Here is an 18,173-nt window from a genome sequence, read left to right as displayed (position 1 = left end):
AGCAACACAACAATATGAGATGAAAAATATGTATTTTCTGCCAATACAGTTTTTTTGTTAAGAATGAGGAGTTTTGTAAGTCTAAAAGGGAATCTGTAACAAAATTAATTATGTCCATCTACAAGGGAGTGTTACAGTATAGTACAAATTCAAATGCACTTACTTTGTCAGGACAATAGAGACTGCATCATTGAGAATACTTTCTCCAAAAACCAACATGTTAAGCACAGGATCTACGTTAAGGGCATTGAAGATGGCAATAGTAGCCACTGGGTCCACAGCAGATATTAATGAGCCAAATGCAAAACTGCAAGAATAAATAAAATCCAAAAAAGAAAACATGCCAGTATAAATGTACAGCATATCTGATAATACTGACCAGCAAAAAAGCATGGAAAATACCAGTGGATTTTCTAGGGAACAGTATAGGTATATTTTGCAGAAAGTTGTATCTTCCCATTAAGGAGCACTTGACTAGCAATATTTAAAACAAAAAGTAAGAGAATTTTTTTTGTCTCTTTTTGGAAGAAAGGATCATTTGTTGAATAAAGCAAAACTTGTTAATAGACCATGAATTCATGGGGATCTTGTGTACTCAGTTTTCCACCAACCCTGATAACTCAGGCTGACTTATGGAGGTCCACGTTGCGAAGAAGTAGGAGCAAATTGCCTCCCCAGACTTTCGGAAATAAGTAAAAATGTCCCACTAAAAGCAAGCAAGGGAAACTGTATACCTTTGCAAAAACAGATTTTCAATGTGTATCAATCCAAACTACCAAATCAGATATGTACAATGATACAGAGTGATGAGACTGTACAGAATCCCATTAACAATGTAAAACCTGCCCTAGACAGTTATTTGAAAAATTGACTGTGGTCACACTTGTATCTACTGTCATGCCATTGAAGTTACTGACATTGAAAGAGGCTTTATCAACTAGGTGATACCTAGTTTTCTTTCACAGTTAGAATATTTTACATTTCAGATTTTACATACACTGTCAGACTTTTTATTTTATTTTTTTAATGTAGGCTTCCTTACATCAGTTTGTTGGGTTTTAGTTGTGCAAACATAGTGGGGAACTTAATTATTTTGTCAGAAAAAACCCTGACATAGGAACTGTCTTTTACATACTTACTCGTAGACTAGGGGACTAATAGAAAAGACTGAGTGAGACCAAAACAAGGAGCTGGTTTAGCCATGCTGTCAGTTGCTACTGACAATACTCCTGCTATGTAGCACAAAAGGGCAACATTTAAAAAAAGATGCTAAAGCTTCCTTAGATCTTATACTAAAAGGTAGAGATCACAAAATCAAGAGCTGTCAGCTGTGCAAAGCCAGATGCTGGAGCCAGTAAGGAAGACATTTGCAGTTCATGCATACTTTTTCTTGTCATGTTTCCTGGTTCTGACTAAGCCAACAGAGTTGTGGACTTCAATATAAATCTTCTGTGCTTGTGTACATGGTAAAAGACAAACCAAAACAAAAACCCAAAAGAGTAAATGCAAGTTCTCCATCCAGTTACACTGGATTTATACTAGTGTAACCAACAGCAGAAATCTGACCTCCTGTGCAGTTTGGTGGGGTTTCTAGAAAACTATGTTGAGCCTTTGCCACCCAAGTGCTCTGAAAAGTCTATGGTATTAATTCTCACAAGTTCATTCCTTGTTTAAGGAGAAGCTCTGAGTAAGGAAGCCAGACTGCTTTATATTAAATAATATAATATATTTAATATATAATAAAATAATATATTTTAATTATGTCAGGTTATCAAACAAACATCACAATTTACACATTTTAATTTTGAAGTCTGGGGAAAAAGAATTTGCAAGGAAAAAAATACTGTGAAAATATTTTTGTGCCCAGCTGTTCATTATTGCGTTTCCACTGCTCCACTTACTCTGATCAGATAAAGCTATTGATTAGTAAGTCTTAATATACTTCATTAGAAAAAAGGCATTACAAGAATTTAAAATGTTAAATCTGATTAATGATTTTACAAGTGATATTAAATCTAAGCGATCCAGAACACAATCAGAACACCTGGGCAAGTACTGTTCATCACATCTATTGCAGTATTTTGGAGAATGCCTCTTGGAAGATACTAGGCAATTTTACCAAGAACTTACCTGTCTGTCATGTTCAGTTTATAAATTACCTCAGCCTAAAAGGACAGGTCAAAAAAAATGACAATTAGCTGTGTAAAGATTTTTCATTTTATTATTTTTACAACATATACATAATTTCATAAGAAGCTCTGCTTCAAACTTCACTTTAATCCTGACGTACAGGTGTGCATCATACAGCAAAATTATGATAAAAATGTCATCATAAATTAATTATTAACACCTAAGAAGTGCTTTATAGACTGTAAATTCTAACTAGAACTCACAGGACATCAGTGAGGTAGGGAATTATTGTTAGCCCCACTGTAGAGTTAAGGAAATAAGAGATAGGAGAAAGATTAAATGAATTTGCCCAAGCTATACTACGAGTCAGCGTCAGAACTAAGATTAGAACTCATAGAGGTGCCTTACTCTCGGTCCTATGAGCACTTCTTTAGTTTAGCGCATGGTGCATTTCTGAAAAAGCAATTAATTCTGATTCTCCTGTTTAATGCACTTTTCCATCTTGATCCACCTTTTGTGCACCTCAGTTGCATGACTTCAGGAGCTAACTAGGAAATTACACAAGTCGATAGACCTTCCCCCGCTTTTTGTAATGTAATGTGTGAGATACATGCTAATGTAAAGCTTATCATCAGTTCCTGTTTTATATAATCTTTACCACTGACTATTGACCCTTCTTTGAAAGAATGGGCTTTTGAAGGACCATCCTACTACATGCAGGAGTTTCAAAGACATTTTTCTTACCTGACCCAGAAAATAAATTCCTCCACCTACAATGAAAGCTGAAATTGCTGTGCCAAACACAGAAAACAGAGTGATGGAACCTATGTTCTGAAAGAAGTTACCCTGAAACACAAAAGCAAGACAGAGTGAGGTAGTGAAAATGAACTGTAAAACTAAAAATCCTCAAAACAATCTAAGAAGTTAAAAGCAGATTTCTACACATTTGTCTTGCAATTGCTGGGTTATCTGTGCTTAGCATTTGGTTGGACTGGGTTCAATGTACCCATATTCCCATATCTATAGGAAGCAGGCAGGGGAAAGACATTTACAAAAGACTTGCTTTGACAGTGTGCACACACGTATCAAAGCACAGCTGGGAGGTCTTTGTTTATTTCTATCAGTCTTGACCTTTACAAACAGTGTTTCACCCTTAACTCAGAATCTCCTTGCTTGTTTTGTTATTTTGTTCTGCATCCTTCAAATTAAATACATATTCTCCTACTATAAATCTGGAAATCCTTTATGTGCAATACTTTTTTAAAAATGAATACATTTTGATGTTTGTACTTTACAAGTATGATTAAAGTGAAATGTTATTTCATTGCAAATACTTACTTTACTCCCAGTAATTAAAATAGATTACACTAATCTCTCTCCTGGTCTTCTTTATGCAGGATCCAATTCTCATTTAGCTCAGTATGGTTATTAAGATTCTCCACACAGTGATACTAGAAGCCTTGGCTGATATTAATCATGGAATTAAAAGTTCGCTCAGATTTAAGCTGTTATTAAAGAGCTCAGCAGCTAAAAGTACCTCTCAATATGTTGTAACAAGAAAACCCATCTGTTTTTCTAATAACATGAAGAATATATTGTAATACATTTACTTCCTATTTAGGGCCAGTCGTTTTGATTTTAAACTCTTTGGGGCAAGGAATGTGTCTTCCAGTTTGTCACTAAAATACAACAGGGCCTTCTTGACTTCAGCCAAGCCCAAAGCAAAGGCTTAAAGCGTGGACACTACAGCCAAGTTCTAACAAAGAGAAAACTCTCTAGAGCTATGTCTGTCTACACTACACAGCTTTAGCAACATGGCTGTGTGGCTACAGCTGTGCCGCTAAAAGTCGCACAGTGTAGCTGCTGTTTGTCGGCTCTCCTGCTGACAAAAAACTTCCACCTCCAACAAGTGGCATTTGTGTTGTTGACAGGAAAGCGCTGTTCACACTGGCACTTGTCACAGCAAAACTTTTGTCTTTCGGAGAGTGCAGGGGTTAACACCTCTGAAAGACAAAAGTTTTGTCATTCAATTGCCAGTGTAGACATAGTCTAGGTTTCTTTTTAGATCCTTCTTCCTTGATTTGTCTGCTTCAGATTAGAAACTTCTTGGAGAATGGAACATGAGTCATGCTTTTGTAGTACTTAGTACATTGCCAATGCTCAGTTAATATTAGCAGAAACTACTTGCCCTGCATTCTGGGTCCAAGAGGCCAAGTTCCACTCTCAATTCCATGAGTGTAAGTATGGTGGAATTCAATGCAATTATTCCAGAGTTGCGTCACAGTAACTGAGCCAGAATTTGGTCCAAAGGCGAGATCAAGTTGTAAAATGATTATCTAGCAGTATCTCACCTTGTGTAATGAATATCCAGATTCAAATATAATAGGTGGAAGCAAGAGAAGAAAAAACATATTTGGACGAAACATTTCTTCCTCCTGCAAAACAAAAAATGCAAAGGGATTTCAAAGACTGCACAATAACTGACATAATACTAAATCTAGTCCCTTCAAGTTTCTACCTAAATGGAAACATTTTTAAGAAGCAAAAATACTTGGAAATACAAATTATATTTAACCTGTCTCATTTCCCACCACTAAATAAAAGAGGATTACAGGATGGTAAACAACTTTAGGATTGCCTTTTAAATAAACTTTTTTACCTGATGATTGAGACAGGACGTGTTATTTATCATGAACCACTGTTCCTAAATGTACTGTATGGAAAACAGACTGCTTGCAAAAAAGAAAAAATGTTTCTATATTATGGAAGCATTACCATTTTTATTGCAGGCTTTCAAAGCCTGAAAAGAAATTGGGGGAAAATTCTAAAAGAACACACCTTTCACCTTCAGGTCCCTGATCTGAATCTTGTCCAGGACAGTAATTGCCAAATACTGTTGCCATTAGACAGCTGATCAGGGGACCATGTGAAAACAGCTCATAGTCTCAGTACAGTTCCTGGTGGGCAGATGTGTATTTAAATACTTTGCATTTCTAAAGTGAAGCCCTCATAGTGCTTTACAAAAGGTGAGTAAACTTTATTATCCCTTTCTTTACAGATAGAGAAAACAATGAAGAAAGAGGTCAAGGTCATATAGGGCCTGATCCGAAGTCCACAGCAGTCAATGAAAAAACTCATTTATTTCCATGAGCTTTAAATGAGGCTCACAGGATGCCAATGAAAAAAAATTAAAGGGCTGGAGTCTCATTTGCAAATATCAGAGGGGTAGCCGTGTTAGTCTGGATCTGTAAAAGCAGCAAAGAATCCTGTGGCACCTTATAGACTAACAGATGTTTTGGAGCATGAACTTTTGTGGGTGAATACCCACTTCCTCAGATGCATGTAATGGAAATTTCCAGGGGCAGGTATATATATGCTAGCAAGCAAGCTAGAGATAACGAGGTCAGTTCAATCAGGGAGGATGAGGCCCTGTTCTAGCAGTTGAGGTGTGAAAACCAAGAGAGGAGAAACTGGTTCTGTAATTGGCAAGCCATTCACAGTCTTCGTTCAATCCTGAGCTGATGGTGTCAAATTTGCAGATGAACTGAAGCTCAGCAGTTTCTCTTTGAAGTCTGGTCCTGAAGTTTTTTTGCTGCAGGATGGCCACCTTAAGGTCTGCTATAGTGTGGCCAGGGAGGTTGAAGTGCTCTCCTACAGATTTTTGTATATTGCCATTCCTAATGTCTGATTTGTGTCCATTTATCCTTTTCCGTAGAGACTGTCCAGTTTGGCCGATGTACATAGCAGAGGGGCATTGCTGGCATATGATGGCGTATATTACATTGGTGGATGTGCAGGTGAATGAACCGGTGATGGTGTGGCTGATCTGGTTAGGTCCTGTGATGGTGTCGCTGGTGTAGATATGTGGGCAGAGTTGGCATCGAGGTTTGTTGCATGGATTGGTTCCTGAGCTAGAGTTATTATGGTGCGGTGTGCAGTTACTGGTGAGAATATGTTTCAGGTTGGCAGGTTGTCTGTGGGCAAGGACTGGCCTGCCACCCAAGGCCTGTGAAAGTGTGGGATCATTGTCCAGGATGGGTTGTAGATCCTTGATGATGCGTTGGAGGGGTTTTAGCTGGGGGCTGTATGTGATGGCCAGTGGAGTCCTGTTGGTTTCTTTCTTGGGTTTGTCTTGCAGTAGGAGGCTTCTGGGTACACGTCTGGCTCTGTTGATCTGTAGGTTTTGGCTGCTGAGCTCTGTGCCTTTATACTTACACATAACTATTTCAAATTTGATGACAATATATATCTCCAGATCAGTGGCACTGCTATAGGCACCCGCATGGCCCCACGATATGCCAATATCTTTATGGCCAACCTGGAACAACGCTTCCTCAGCTCTCGTCCACTCACGCCCCTTCTCTGCCTACGCTACATTGATGACATCTTCATCATCTGGACCCATGGGAAGGAGACTCTGGAAAAATTCCACCACGATTTCAACAGCTTCCACCCCACCATCAACCTCAGCCTGGACCAATCTACACGGGAGGTCCACTTTCTTGACACCACGGTGCAAATAAGTGATGGTCACATTAACACCACCCTATATCGAAATCCTACCGACCGCTATGCCTACCTTCATGCCTCCAGCTTCCATCCCGGGCACATCACACGATCCATTGTCTACAGCCAAGCACTGAGGTACAACCACATCTGCTCTAACCCCTCAGACAGAGACCAACACCTACAAAATCTCCACCAAGCATTCTCAAAACTACAATACCCGTACGAGAAAATAAGGAAACAGATCAACAGAGCCAGACGTGTACCCAGAAGCCTCCTACTGCAAGACAAACCCAAGAAAGAAACCAACAGGACTCCACTGGCCATCACATACAGCCCCCAGCTAAAACCCCTCCAACGCATCATCAAGGATCTACAACCCATCCTGGACAATGATCCCACACTTTCACAGGCCTTGGGTGGCAGGCCAGTCCTTGCCCAAAGACAACCTGCCAACCTGAAACATATTCTCACCAGTAACTGCACACCGCACCATAATAACTCTAGCTCAGGAACCAATCCATGCAACAAACCTCGATGCCAACTCTGCCCACATATCTACACCAGCGACACCATCACAGGACCTAACCAGATCAGCCACACCATCACCGGTTCATTCACCTGCACATCCACCAATGTAATATACGCCATCATATGCCAGCAATGCCCCTCTGCTATGTACATCGGCCAAACTGGACAGTCTCTACGGAAAAGGATAAATGGACACAAATCAGACATTAGGAATGGCAATATACAAAAATCTGTAGGAGAGCACTTTAACCTCCCTGGCCACACTATAGCAGACCTTAAGGTGGCCATCCTGCAGCAAAAAAACTTCAGGACCAGACTTCAAAGAGAAACTGCTGAGCTTCAGTTCATCTGCAAATTTGACACCATCAGCTCAGGATTGAACAAAGACTGTGAATGGCTTGCCAATTACAGAACCAGTTTCTCCTTTCTTGGTTTTCACACCTCAACTGCTAGAACAGGGCCTCACTCTCCCTGATTGAACTGACCTCGTTATCGCTAGCTTGCTTGCTAGCATATATATACCTGCCCCTGGAAATTTCCATTACATGCATCTGAGGAAGTGGGTATTCACCCATGAAAGCTCATGCTCCAAAACGTCTGTTAGTCTATAAGGTGCCACAGGATTCTTTGCTTCATTTGCAAATGTAATTTATGTCCAGGTTAATGCCCTTTTACACTGTCACAGTGATGTAAATGAGCCTTAGGCTATTTCTATACTGCAAGCTAGGGGTGTGATTCCCCTGCCCACGTGCACAAAGTATCATTGCGCTAGGCATGGCTATAAATAGCAGCGTATCCACAGTAGAACTGGTAACAGTAGCACAGGCATGGCTGAGCACGCCACGTTCATACTCATCACAAGTAAGTACTCAGCACAGGTCATCAATGCCTCCACTGCCGTTACCAGTGCTACAGCAGCTCCACAGGTATTTATACTCACACTAGCTTGATGAGAACTAACACGAGGGTGTGTACACAAGCAAAACAATCAGATCCCTAGCTTGCTATGTTGACATAGCTTTAATGTAAATGAGAATCAGGCTCTTAAGTCTCCTGACTCCTTGTCCTCTACTCTAAGCACTAGGGCCGCACTGCCTTACAAAAAGCCACCCTCAAAAATGGCTCTCTTTTTTTGCTGGCACTCTGAGCAAAGAAGCTGAATCACTCATGCACAGTCTTTGGCCCAGCGTGGTTCTCTTTACATCCCTGGTTCCCTCAAGATTCCAAGGGCACTGACTAAGAAGCCTGCTGCTTTTATAAAAAGCAACAAGGATTCTTTAAATCCAGGTTGAACAATATTAAGTCCTGACACTATAACTCCATGAAAGGAGAAACCGCAACTTTGTTCCTAGTATCACTCTGCAAAGCAGAAACACTTATCTATTTAAAACCTCATTCACATTTGCACATGTAATGAATTTACCTTCTTAACACAGGATTTATGTGGACTCATCAGCACATGAAACTCTTCTCTTACACTGAAGTTTATTTCATGGAAATATAATTTATTAGATTTTTCCTTTATGTGAAATTCAGTTTAGTAACATGTCTAGTAATACCAGGTTTCCATTCTGATTCAATAACTGTACACTAGGCTACCCACTAAACACATTCTTTCTTTAGTATTACAATTTTTAAAATCTAGGTAAAAGTGAGAGCATAGGAAAAAAAGAGGAAGAATTTAAGCACAGGACAAGCAAGTGATTATGGTGTCTGTTTTAGCCACCAAGAATCATATGAAAGTAAGTATAAGCTTTGCTGATCTCTAACTCAGACTTGGCTGCAAGAAATCTAGGTTGTAAAATTCTTAGGGCAAGGATGTGTCTCCTTATGTTTGTACTGAATGCAGTGCAAGTTCAATAAATAATAAAAAGTTGCCAGATTCACTGATATCCAAGACCATGTTTGCTTCCTAGCCAGTGTCACCTTGACCTGCACCTCAACATGCTGCTGTTCCACACCGGAAATACTACTTTTAATGGATTGTTACACCCTTTGAAACAAATTAAGATCATAAGAATGGCTACAGTGGGTCTGAAGTTCATCTAGCACAGTGTCCTGTCTTCCAACTGTGGCCAATGCCAGATGCTTCAGAGAGCAATCATCGAGTGAGTCATCTTGACCTGACCATCTTGGCTAATAACCATTAACTTTCTTATCCTCCACGAACTTATCTAATTGTTTTTTGTGTCCATTATATTTTTGGCCTTCACATCCCCTGGCAATAAGTTCCACAAGTTGACTGTGCTTTGTGTGTAGAAGTACTTCCCTTTATTTTAAACATGGTGCCTATTAATTACCCTCCGCTCCAGTTTGATGTTCTCCTTCCCAACACTTGCATCCTCCTCCACAGCACAGAGGCTGTGGAGGAGGACAAACACTTAAAGATTCATAGATTCATAGACTCTAGGACTGGAAGGGACCTCGAGAGGTCATCGAGTCCAGTCCCCTGCCCTCATGGCAGGACCAAATATTGTCTAGACCATCCCTAATAGACATTTATCTAACCTACTCTTAAATATCTCCAGAGATGGAGATTCCACAACTTCCCTAGGCAATCTATTCCAGTGTTTAACTACCCTGACAGTTAGGAACTTTTTCCTAATGTCCAACCTAAATCTCCCTTGCTGCAGTTTAAGCCCATTGCTTCTTGTTCTATCATTGGAGGCTAAGGTGAACAAGTTTTCTCCCTCCTCCTGATGACACCCTTTTAGATACCTGAAAACTGCTATCATGTCCCCTCTCAGTCTTCTCTTTTCCAAACTAAACAAACCCAATTCCTTCAGCCTTCCTTCATAGGTCATGTTCTCAAGACCTTTAATCATTCTTGTTGCTCTTCTCTGGACCCTCTCCAATTTCTCCACATCTTTCTTGAAATGCGGTGCCCAGAACTGGACACAATACTCCAGCTGAGGCCTGACCAGCGCAGAGTAAAGCGGAAGAATGACTTCTCGTGTCTTGTTTACAACACACCTGTTAATGAATCCCAGAATCACGTTTGCTTTTTTTGCAACAGTATCACACTGTTGACTCATATTAAGCTTGTGGTCTACTATGACCCCTAGATCTCTTTCTGCCATACTCCTTCCTAGACAGTCTCTTCCCATTCTGTATGTGTGAAACCGATTGTTCCTTCCTAAGTGGAGCACTTTGCATTTATCTTTATTGAACTTCATCCTGTTTACCTCAGACCATTTCTCCAATTTGTCCAGATCATTTTGAATTTTGACCCTGTCCTCCAAAGCAGTTGCAATCCCTCCCAGTTTGGTATCGTCCGCAAACTTAATAAGCGTACTTTCTATGCCAACATCTAAATCGTTGATGAAGATATTGAACAGAACCGGTCCCAAAACAGACCCCTGCGGAACCCCGCTTGTTATACCTTTCCAGCAGGATTGGGAGCCATTAACAACTACTCTCTGAGTATGGTTATCCAGCCAGTTATGCACCCACCTTATAGTAGCCCCATCTAAATTGTACTTTCCTAGTTTATCTATAAGAATATCATGCGAGACCGTATCAAATGCCTTACTAAAGTCTAGGTATATCACATCCACTGCTTCTCCCTTATCCACAAGGCTCGTTATCCTATCAAAGAACGCTATCAGATTAGTTTGACACGATTTGCTCTTTACAAATCCATGCTGGCTATTCCCTATCACCGTACCACCTTCCAAGTGTTTGCAGACGATTTCTTTAATTACCTGCTCCATTATCTTCCCTGGCACAGAAGTTAAACTAACTGGTCTGTAGTTTCCTGGGTTGTTTTTATTTCCCTTTTTATAGATGGGCATTATATTTGCCCCCTTCCAGTCTTCTGGAATATCCCCCGTCTCCCATGATTTCCCAAAGATAATAGCTAGAGGCTCAGATACCTCTTCTATTAACTCCTTGAGTATTCTAGGATGCATTTCATCAGGCCCTGGTGACTTGCAGGCATCTAACTTTTCTAAGTGATTTTTTACTTGCTCTTTTTTTATTTTATCTTCTAAACCTACTCTCTTCCTGTAAGCATTCACTATATTAGACATTCCTTCAGACTTCTCAGTGAAGACCGAAACAAAGAAGTCATTAAGCATCTCTGCCATTTCCAAGTCTCCCGTTACTGTTTCCCACTCCTCACTGAGCAGTGGGCCTACCCTGTCCTTGGTCTTCCTCTTGCTTCTAATGTATTGATAAAAAGTCTTCTTGTTTCCCTTTATTCCCATAGCTAGTTTGAGTTCATTTTGTGCCTTTGCCTTTCTAATCTTGCCTCTGCATTCCTGTGTTATTTGCCTATATTCATCCTTTGTAATCTGACCTAGTTTCCATTTTTTATATGACGTCTTTTTATTTTGTAGGTCATGCAAGATCTCGTGGTTAAGCCAAGGTGGTCTTTTGCCACATTTTCTATCTTTCCTAACCATCGGAATAGCTTGCTTTTGGGCCCTTAATAGTTTTCCTTTGAAAAACTGCCAACTCTCCTCAGTTGTTTTTCCCCTCAGTCTTGATTCCCATGGGACCTTACCTATCAGCTCTCTGAGCTTACCAAAATCTGCCTTCCTGAAATCCATTGTCTCTATTCTGCTGTACTCCCTTCTACCCTTCCTTAGAATTGCAAACTCTATGATTTCATGATCACTTTCACCCAAGCTTCCTTCTACTTTCAAATTCTCAACAAGTTCCTCCCTATTTGTTAAAATCAAGTCTAGAACAGCTTCCCCTCTAGTAGCTTTTTCAACTTTCTGAAATAAAAAGTTGTCTGCAATGCAGTCCAGGAACTTATTGGAGAGTCTGTGCCCCGCAGTGTTATTTTCCCAACATATATCTGGATAGTTGAAGTCCTCCATCACCACCAAATCTTGGGCTTTGGATGATTTTGTTAGTTGTTTGAAAAAAGCCTCATCCACCTCTTCCACCTGATTAGGTGGCCTGTAGTAGACTCCCAGCACGACATCACCCGTGTTTTTTACCCCTTTTAGCCTAACCCAGAGACTCTCAACACTTCCATCTCCTATGTCCATCTCCACCTCAGTCCAAGTGTGTACATTTTTAATATATAAGGCAACACCTCCTCCCTTTTTCCCCTGTCTATCCTTCCTGAGCAAACTATACCCATCCACACCAACATTCCAGTCTTAAAATAAATCAGCAGTAAAACATCAAATAATCAAGAGCGAAATGCTTTCCTGATGCAGGTTAGCCTGCAGGGGATAAAATCCTCCTATAACTGTAGGATTCACCTCATGAAGCCACTGCTGTAGCATTCTCCCCTCATAGGCAGGGCTTTACAGTTATGCAGAGGCACAGACTAGACACCTTATGGAGAGTGTGGGGCCTGGGACATCTGCACAGAGCCAGCCCCTCTGCACAGCTACTTCACTTCTGTTAAATCCTGGAAACAAGACGCATGTGCATGCCCTGCTTTGCTCTGTGACTTTTCCAACATGGCTCCCAGAGTATGGAAAATGCTGCTGCTCCAAGCACCTCTGGCTTCTGTAGCATTATCAGCAAACAATTCCAGGGGTTCCCAAGAAATATGCAGTGCAAAATGCGAGTGTTTTAAGGAAGGGTTTGATTTATTACTCATTGGTGCTAAATACAGTCAACTGCTAAATTTTCAAAACATAAAGCCCATTTTAAAAATATAAAAATCAGCAAATGCAGCTTCTTTTGATTTTTAGCAAAATAGTTTTGATGAAGGGTTTCTGCTCTTCTCTGCCAAGACTGGCTCGACAGTCACAGGCAAAAATTTTGCATTTGTAAGAGTATAAGAACAATATTTTATAAGAAGAGCCCCTACACTACTGACCAACCACAGTGACAGTACCAAGCATGTTGATTCAACCAGGAGGGGAGTTATTAAGAAAAAATAATGGAACTTTGTTCCTTACTTAAATTGTTCCAATCCTGCAAGATACTGAGCACCCTCTATTGCCATTTAATTCAATGGGAACAGAAGAGGCAAGACACCTTGGAGAAGGTACCTACTATTCAGCAGAATCAGGCGCTTAACAGGGAAACACAAGTATCTGGTTGAGGTTATTCAGAAAAAACCATACTATGCAGCAAAAAAAACCCCTAACCTCCCCTACCCCCAGAAAAAAAAACAACCAAACCAAACCAAAACACCCACTCTTCGGAACTAAGCCTAAAATAGTTAATATTGCAAACAATAATCAACATTTAAAAAAATCCCAGAGAACATGACTACATTAAAAAATGAATTGCTTCAAATATACCTTCCAGTTGGCCAGTTTTTGAGACTCTATAATTTTTATAAATGCTCCCATGAGGATACCTGGAGGGAGAGAGAGACAGACAGACACAACGTTCTTAATTCACTAATCATGAAACACATAACTCTTCAGGTTACTGTCACTGACTCTCTGTCAAGAGGATCTTAAATTGTTATTTGAAACTCCACTGACCTATTTTCTGCATACTAAACAACATTATTAAAAGCAAAAGACAAGGCAAGATATAAATAAAACAAAACATTTTCCCATTCCTAGAACAGCACATCAGAGGACTGTTTCTATCTTACTAAAGTTTCTGTAGTACATTTCAAAATAAAACATGCTTATACTGCACCAAAGATGACCAGATAGGATATTTAAATGCTGTACACTGGTTTTGAGGGGGTTTTGTTAACAACTAATAAGGAAAATAGATTTTAGAGAACACTTTTATAACTTTGCAATTTGTTTGTTTTTCATTTCTTTCATCATTAAGTGTGAACAGCAGGTTTACTTACTTAAAAAGGTTCTTCACCTGTATGCAAATGAGAAACCCTACTTCTCTTCCTATTGAGTCAATTATTCAAATAGGGACTGATGGGTGAAATCCAACCCTGTGTCAGCACTAAGTCTGCACAACACTTAAGGCCAGGACTTTGGAGCGGAGCCCGGAGCTGGAGCGCAGACCAGTAGGTTTTTGTGCGGAGCCGGAGCAGAGCAATTCAAAAATTTGATTGCTCCAAATCTCTGCTTAAAGCCATTTAAACCATCAGAACAGGGCAGGAGTGGAAAATGAGAGTGCACAGACCCTCCACACAGAGATAAATTTTATCCTGATGTTAGCAAGCAGCAGCAAACTAGGAACCCACTTCTGATCAGTGTGGGGAAGCTGACAGAACCACTCCTCAAATGGGTGGACATACTGTAAAAGTCACCAGCAGGTATTAAATATATTGCCCACTTCACACACAGTCGTTTTATAGAATAATTATTAACCAAACCAAATATGTTAAAGGCAGAATTGCTAAAGCTCACGATGCTCTCCCACCTAATGCATTTCCAGAGAGATCTGAATGAAGACTTCAAACTAGGAGGATAACTTTTAGTGCGAGTCAGGGGCATAATTTGCAGCCTGCCCCAAACGGACTACAGAAAGGGATGAGGCTTCATCTCATTACTCAGACTCCATTTTTGTGTTTCTCTGTTTGTTTATAGAGTGTGGGCATAATAATCAAATCATAGCACTTGGGAAACATGAAATACACTGCATGAAAAGTACAAGATGATTAAGTAACTAAGAAGTTTTAAAGTATGTTTTCAAGGAAACTGATGTAATTTTTACTCTGTCACACTGTAGTTATCAAAAGAATTTCAAAATAGCATCACATGGACCACTCCTGATGGATGCATCATACACATGATGTCCCACGAGGACTAAGCCTTCTTTCATACAAAAATATTTTAAGGGGCTTGTCCAAGCGGATACAAATAATTGCTCAGTGAGATGGTTTGAAAGGAGACCAAGAACAAAATGTTAATACAGGAACATCAAAGTTCTGCTGTTCTTTGATGCAGGATGGAATCAACCATGGTAATTCTTAAGTCCCATCACCAATTTGTAGCCCTTCCACTCTGGGATGGGAGCTACGCTGGAAGCCAATGACTGGGAAATTGATTATTATTTGCTGAGCACCCACAGTAGGCTTGACTCTGTTAGAAACAGTACTGATGACAGAATATACTCTAGGGAATTTATAATCCAAATGAGAAAAACATATAGGAAGCAAAAATCAGGAGCTGAGACTTCAAGAAGTGTATTTTTCAAATGTACTTTCTAAGTTTGATAGATTTTCATTGAGAATCTCCCCGCTGGAATAAGTGTTTTAACAGACGTACTTCAGTGACACGAAGGACGTGACTTAGTGAACAATCACATGCATCTGACGAAGTGGGTATTCACCCACGAAAGCTCATGCTCCAATATGTCTGTTAGTCTATAAGGTGCCACAGGACTCTCTGTTGCAATTATTGAGAGGGAATTACAGGCGTGGAGGAGAAGCAATCACAAAGGCACGAAGAGACAAGTGAAAGGTGAATACAAATGGGACATTCAGGAGGGAGAAGCAGTGGAAACTGGCAGAGGAAGAGGAAATGATTGTATAGATATGGCCCGGGGAAGGATTCTCTCTCCCTCTGCTGCTCTGTAATTACTTTAGATCAGCAGTTCCCAAACTTGTTCCGCCGCTTGTGCAGGGAAAGCCCCTGGTGGGCTGGGCCAGTTTGTTTACCTGCTGCATCCGCAGGTTCGGCTGATCAAGGCTCCCAGTGGCCGCAGTTCGCTGCTACAGGCCAATGGGAGCTGCTGGAAGTGGCGGCCAGTACGTCCCTTGGCCTGTGTTGCTTCCAGCAGCTCCCATTGGCCCAGAGCAGCGAACCGCGGCCACTGGGAGCCGCGATTGGCTGAACCTGCAAATGCGGCAGGTACACAAACTGGCCCAGCCCACCAGGGGCTTTCCCTGCACATGCGGCGGAACAAGTTTGGGAACCACTGCTTTAGATATTGCAACATATAATTTTGTAGTAACATTATTAATACTGAGAAGTGGATATGAAAGATGTTATCTTTCATTTATCATCAAACACTGAAGGCAAATATATGTCTGGAGCAATTTGAAAGTCAGGAGAGTTGAGCTATAGCCTGGGTTTAAACACTAATCTGTCATTGACTGAGGTGTGGCTAACAGTCTAGGTCAATTCAATCTGCTCTCCACCGTACCACCACTACACAGTTAGGTACGCATGAGTAATGGAGCAAAGGAGCACTGAAGAAGGGGCACAGGCAACCTGGCATGTGTCCAAACCTTCAAGGTGCTTGCTGGGCACCCTTTACTCTTACTGATGTCAAGAGGACTGGAGGGTGCTCAGCAGCCAAGGGATGTTGTTCAGAACCTAATAGGAATTGACGCCCTCTATTGATTTTCGCTTTCTACTTCCACAGGTATCTAGTTGTGTGTTCAGGATGCATGAATAGGTTTGCCCCATCTGGGAGAACTTCTTTTTCTGGGAAGGTGGAAGAGCTAAATCACAAGTTGCACCACACAATAGTTGCATGGGCATTAGAAACCTTTCACCAAGCCTTTTGTTCCCTCTTAAAAAAATATTATGTTCCCTGTTCTGATCAGGGCACCAGAAAAATCACTGTCTGTTGTACCGGTTCCAGAAATTTATTCAGAGAACTTTCCACTTTAGCTTTGTTTGACTCGGAAATGGTAGCAACTTGGATTATTACTTGAAACGTTTGCAGTCAACATTTCCCCTGCATCTATTTTAATTATTATCTTCATTCCCTGTTTATTTCTTACTCCTGACACCTCTGGGTAGCGATTTGTCAAAGAATGCAATCTGTTAGATTCTAATCTAACACTTCAACTACCTCTCAAAATTGTAGTCACACTAGTAATCATGATGTAAATAAACTTTTTATTATAAACTTTTTATAATACTTGCGTAGATTTCTTTGGTGGCTTATTCTCAAAGAATAGATATATAATTTCCAGCTTCAGAATGTAAGGATGGTCATACTGGGTCAGACCAAAGGTCCAACTAGCCCAGTATCCTGTCTTCTGAAAGTGGCCAATGCCAGGTGCTTCAGAAGGAATGAACAGAACAGGTAATCGTCAAATGATCCATCTCCCATTGCCCATTCCCATCTTCTGGCAAACAGAGGCTAGGGACACCATTCCTGCCTATTCTGGCTAATTGCCATTAATGGACCTTATCCTCTATGAATTTACTGAGCACTTTTTTGAACCCTGTTATAGTCTTGGCCTTCACAACATCCTCTGGTAAACAGTTCCACAGGTTGACTGTGCATTGTGTGAAGAAATACTTCCTTTTATTTGTTTTATATGCAACTGCATTAAAATGGTGGATTCTTTATCAACATAATAAATATAACCTATAATCTTTAGTCTTCTGCAGCTTTGCAAAGTTCATTTATTACAAATTGCTTCTAGGAATTCATCAAGTAGTTAAGACAATGTGACAAAAACAGTTGTATAAGTGTACACTGAATGGAGAATGCACTATCTGCATTTTGATCAGAAGTACGTGCCTCTAAATCAGTTTTGCAAAACTGTCATGAAAATGTACCAGTTTAGGCACAAATTATGTATTATTAATCACGTTTACTATAGTAATGCCTAAAGATGAAGGTACTGAGGCCCCATTGTGCCATGCACTGCACAAACAGAGTAGCAGACAGTCCCTACTTGGAGAGCTACAATCTAAATAAATCAAAATTTACCCATATATCTTTTCCATGATGATAAAAATATATATATATTTTACCTTGCCTGGAAAAAAATAATCTTTTGCTCTGGGAAAGCAGAAGTTTGCAACTCTGCTCTAAATCTAACACTGAAGTTTGCATTTCTTTTTTTAATAGATATTGCAAGTAACAGATATGATCAAATGGACTTGAATTACAATAGACATCAGGATTTCAAGATGTAATTATTTCGAGGGGACATTGTAACAGACATGGCAATTTCCTGCAATATCATTGGGAGATCTTACTGTATTAAGTTTATGTATCACTATATATCATTCCATAGGGGAGCATGACCACACCTCCTCCAAGATTTAAGAACAGTGCTGGAGCCAATCAAGGGGCCGGTGACCTTCGAGGAGGTGGCTGTGTATTTCACCAAGGAAGAGTGGGCTCTGCTGGACCCCACTCAGAGAGCCCTCTACACAGATGTCATGCAGGGTAACTATGAGAATGTG

The 18,173-nt window shown here is 40.4% G+C and overlaps 1 protein-coding gene across 2 annotated transcripts in view; it reads right to left on the bottom strand.

Moving 5' to 3' along the window:
* SLC9A8 (solute carrier family 9 member A8) overlaps window positions 1–18,173 on the bottom strand; it is a 54,868-nt gene that overhangs the window by 22,088 nt on the left and 14,607 nt on the right. The window contains exons 4-8 of one of the 2 annotated variants that reach the window (XM_050918132.1): window positions 13,389–13,447; window positions 4,482–4,565; window positions 2,875–2,976; window positions 2,131–2,165; window positions 164–307 (exon numbers count right to left, since the gene is read on the bottom strand). In XM_050918132.1, the coding sequence (XP_050774089.1) occupies window positions 164–307; window positions 2,131–2,165; window positions 2,875–2,976; window positions 4,482–4,565; window positions 13,389–13,447 (424 nt within the window). The remainder of the gene's footprint in view (window positions 1–163; window positions 308–2,130; window positions 2,166–2,874; window positions 2,977–4,481; window positions 4,566–13,388; window positions 13,448–18,173) is intronic. The other variant, XM_050918133.1, reaches the window with a different exon arrangement.

This window comes from Gopherus flavomarginatus, chromosome 11 (assembly GCF_025201925.1).
Source record: "Gopherus flavomarginatus isolate rGopFla2 chromosome 11, rGopFla2.mat.asm, whole genome shotgun sequence".
Classification (NCBI taxonomy): domain Eukaryota; kingdom Metazoa; phylum Chordata; order Testudines; family Testudinidae; genus Gopherus; species Gopherus flavomarginatus.
This window is presented reverse-complemented; position numbering and strand designations above follow the sequence as displayed.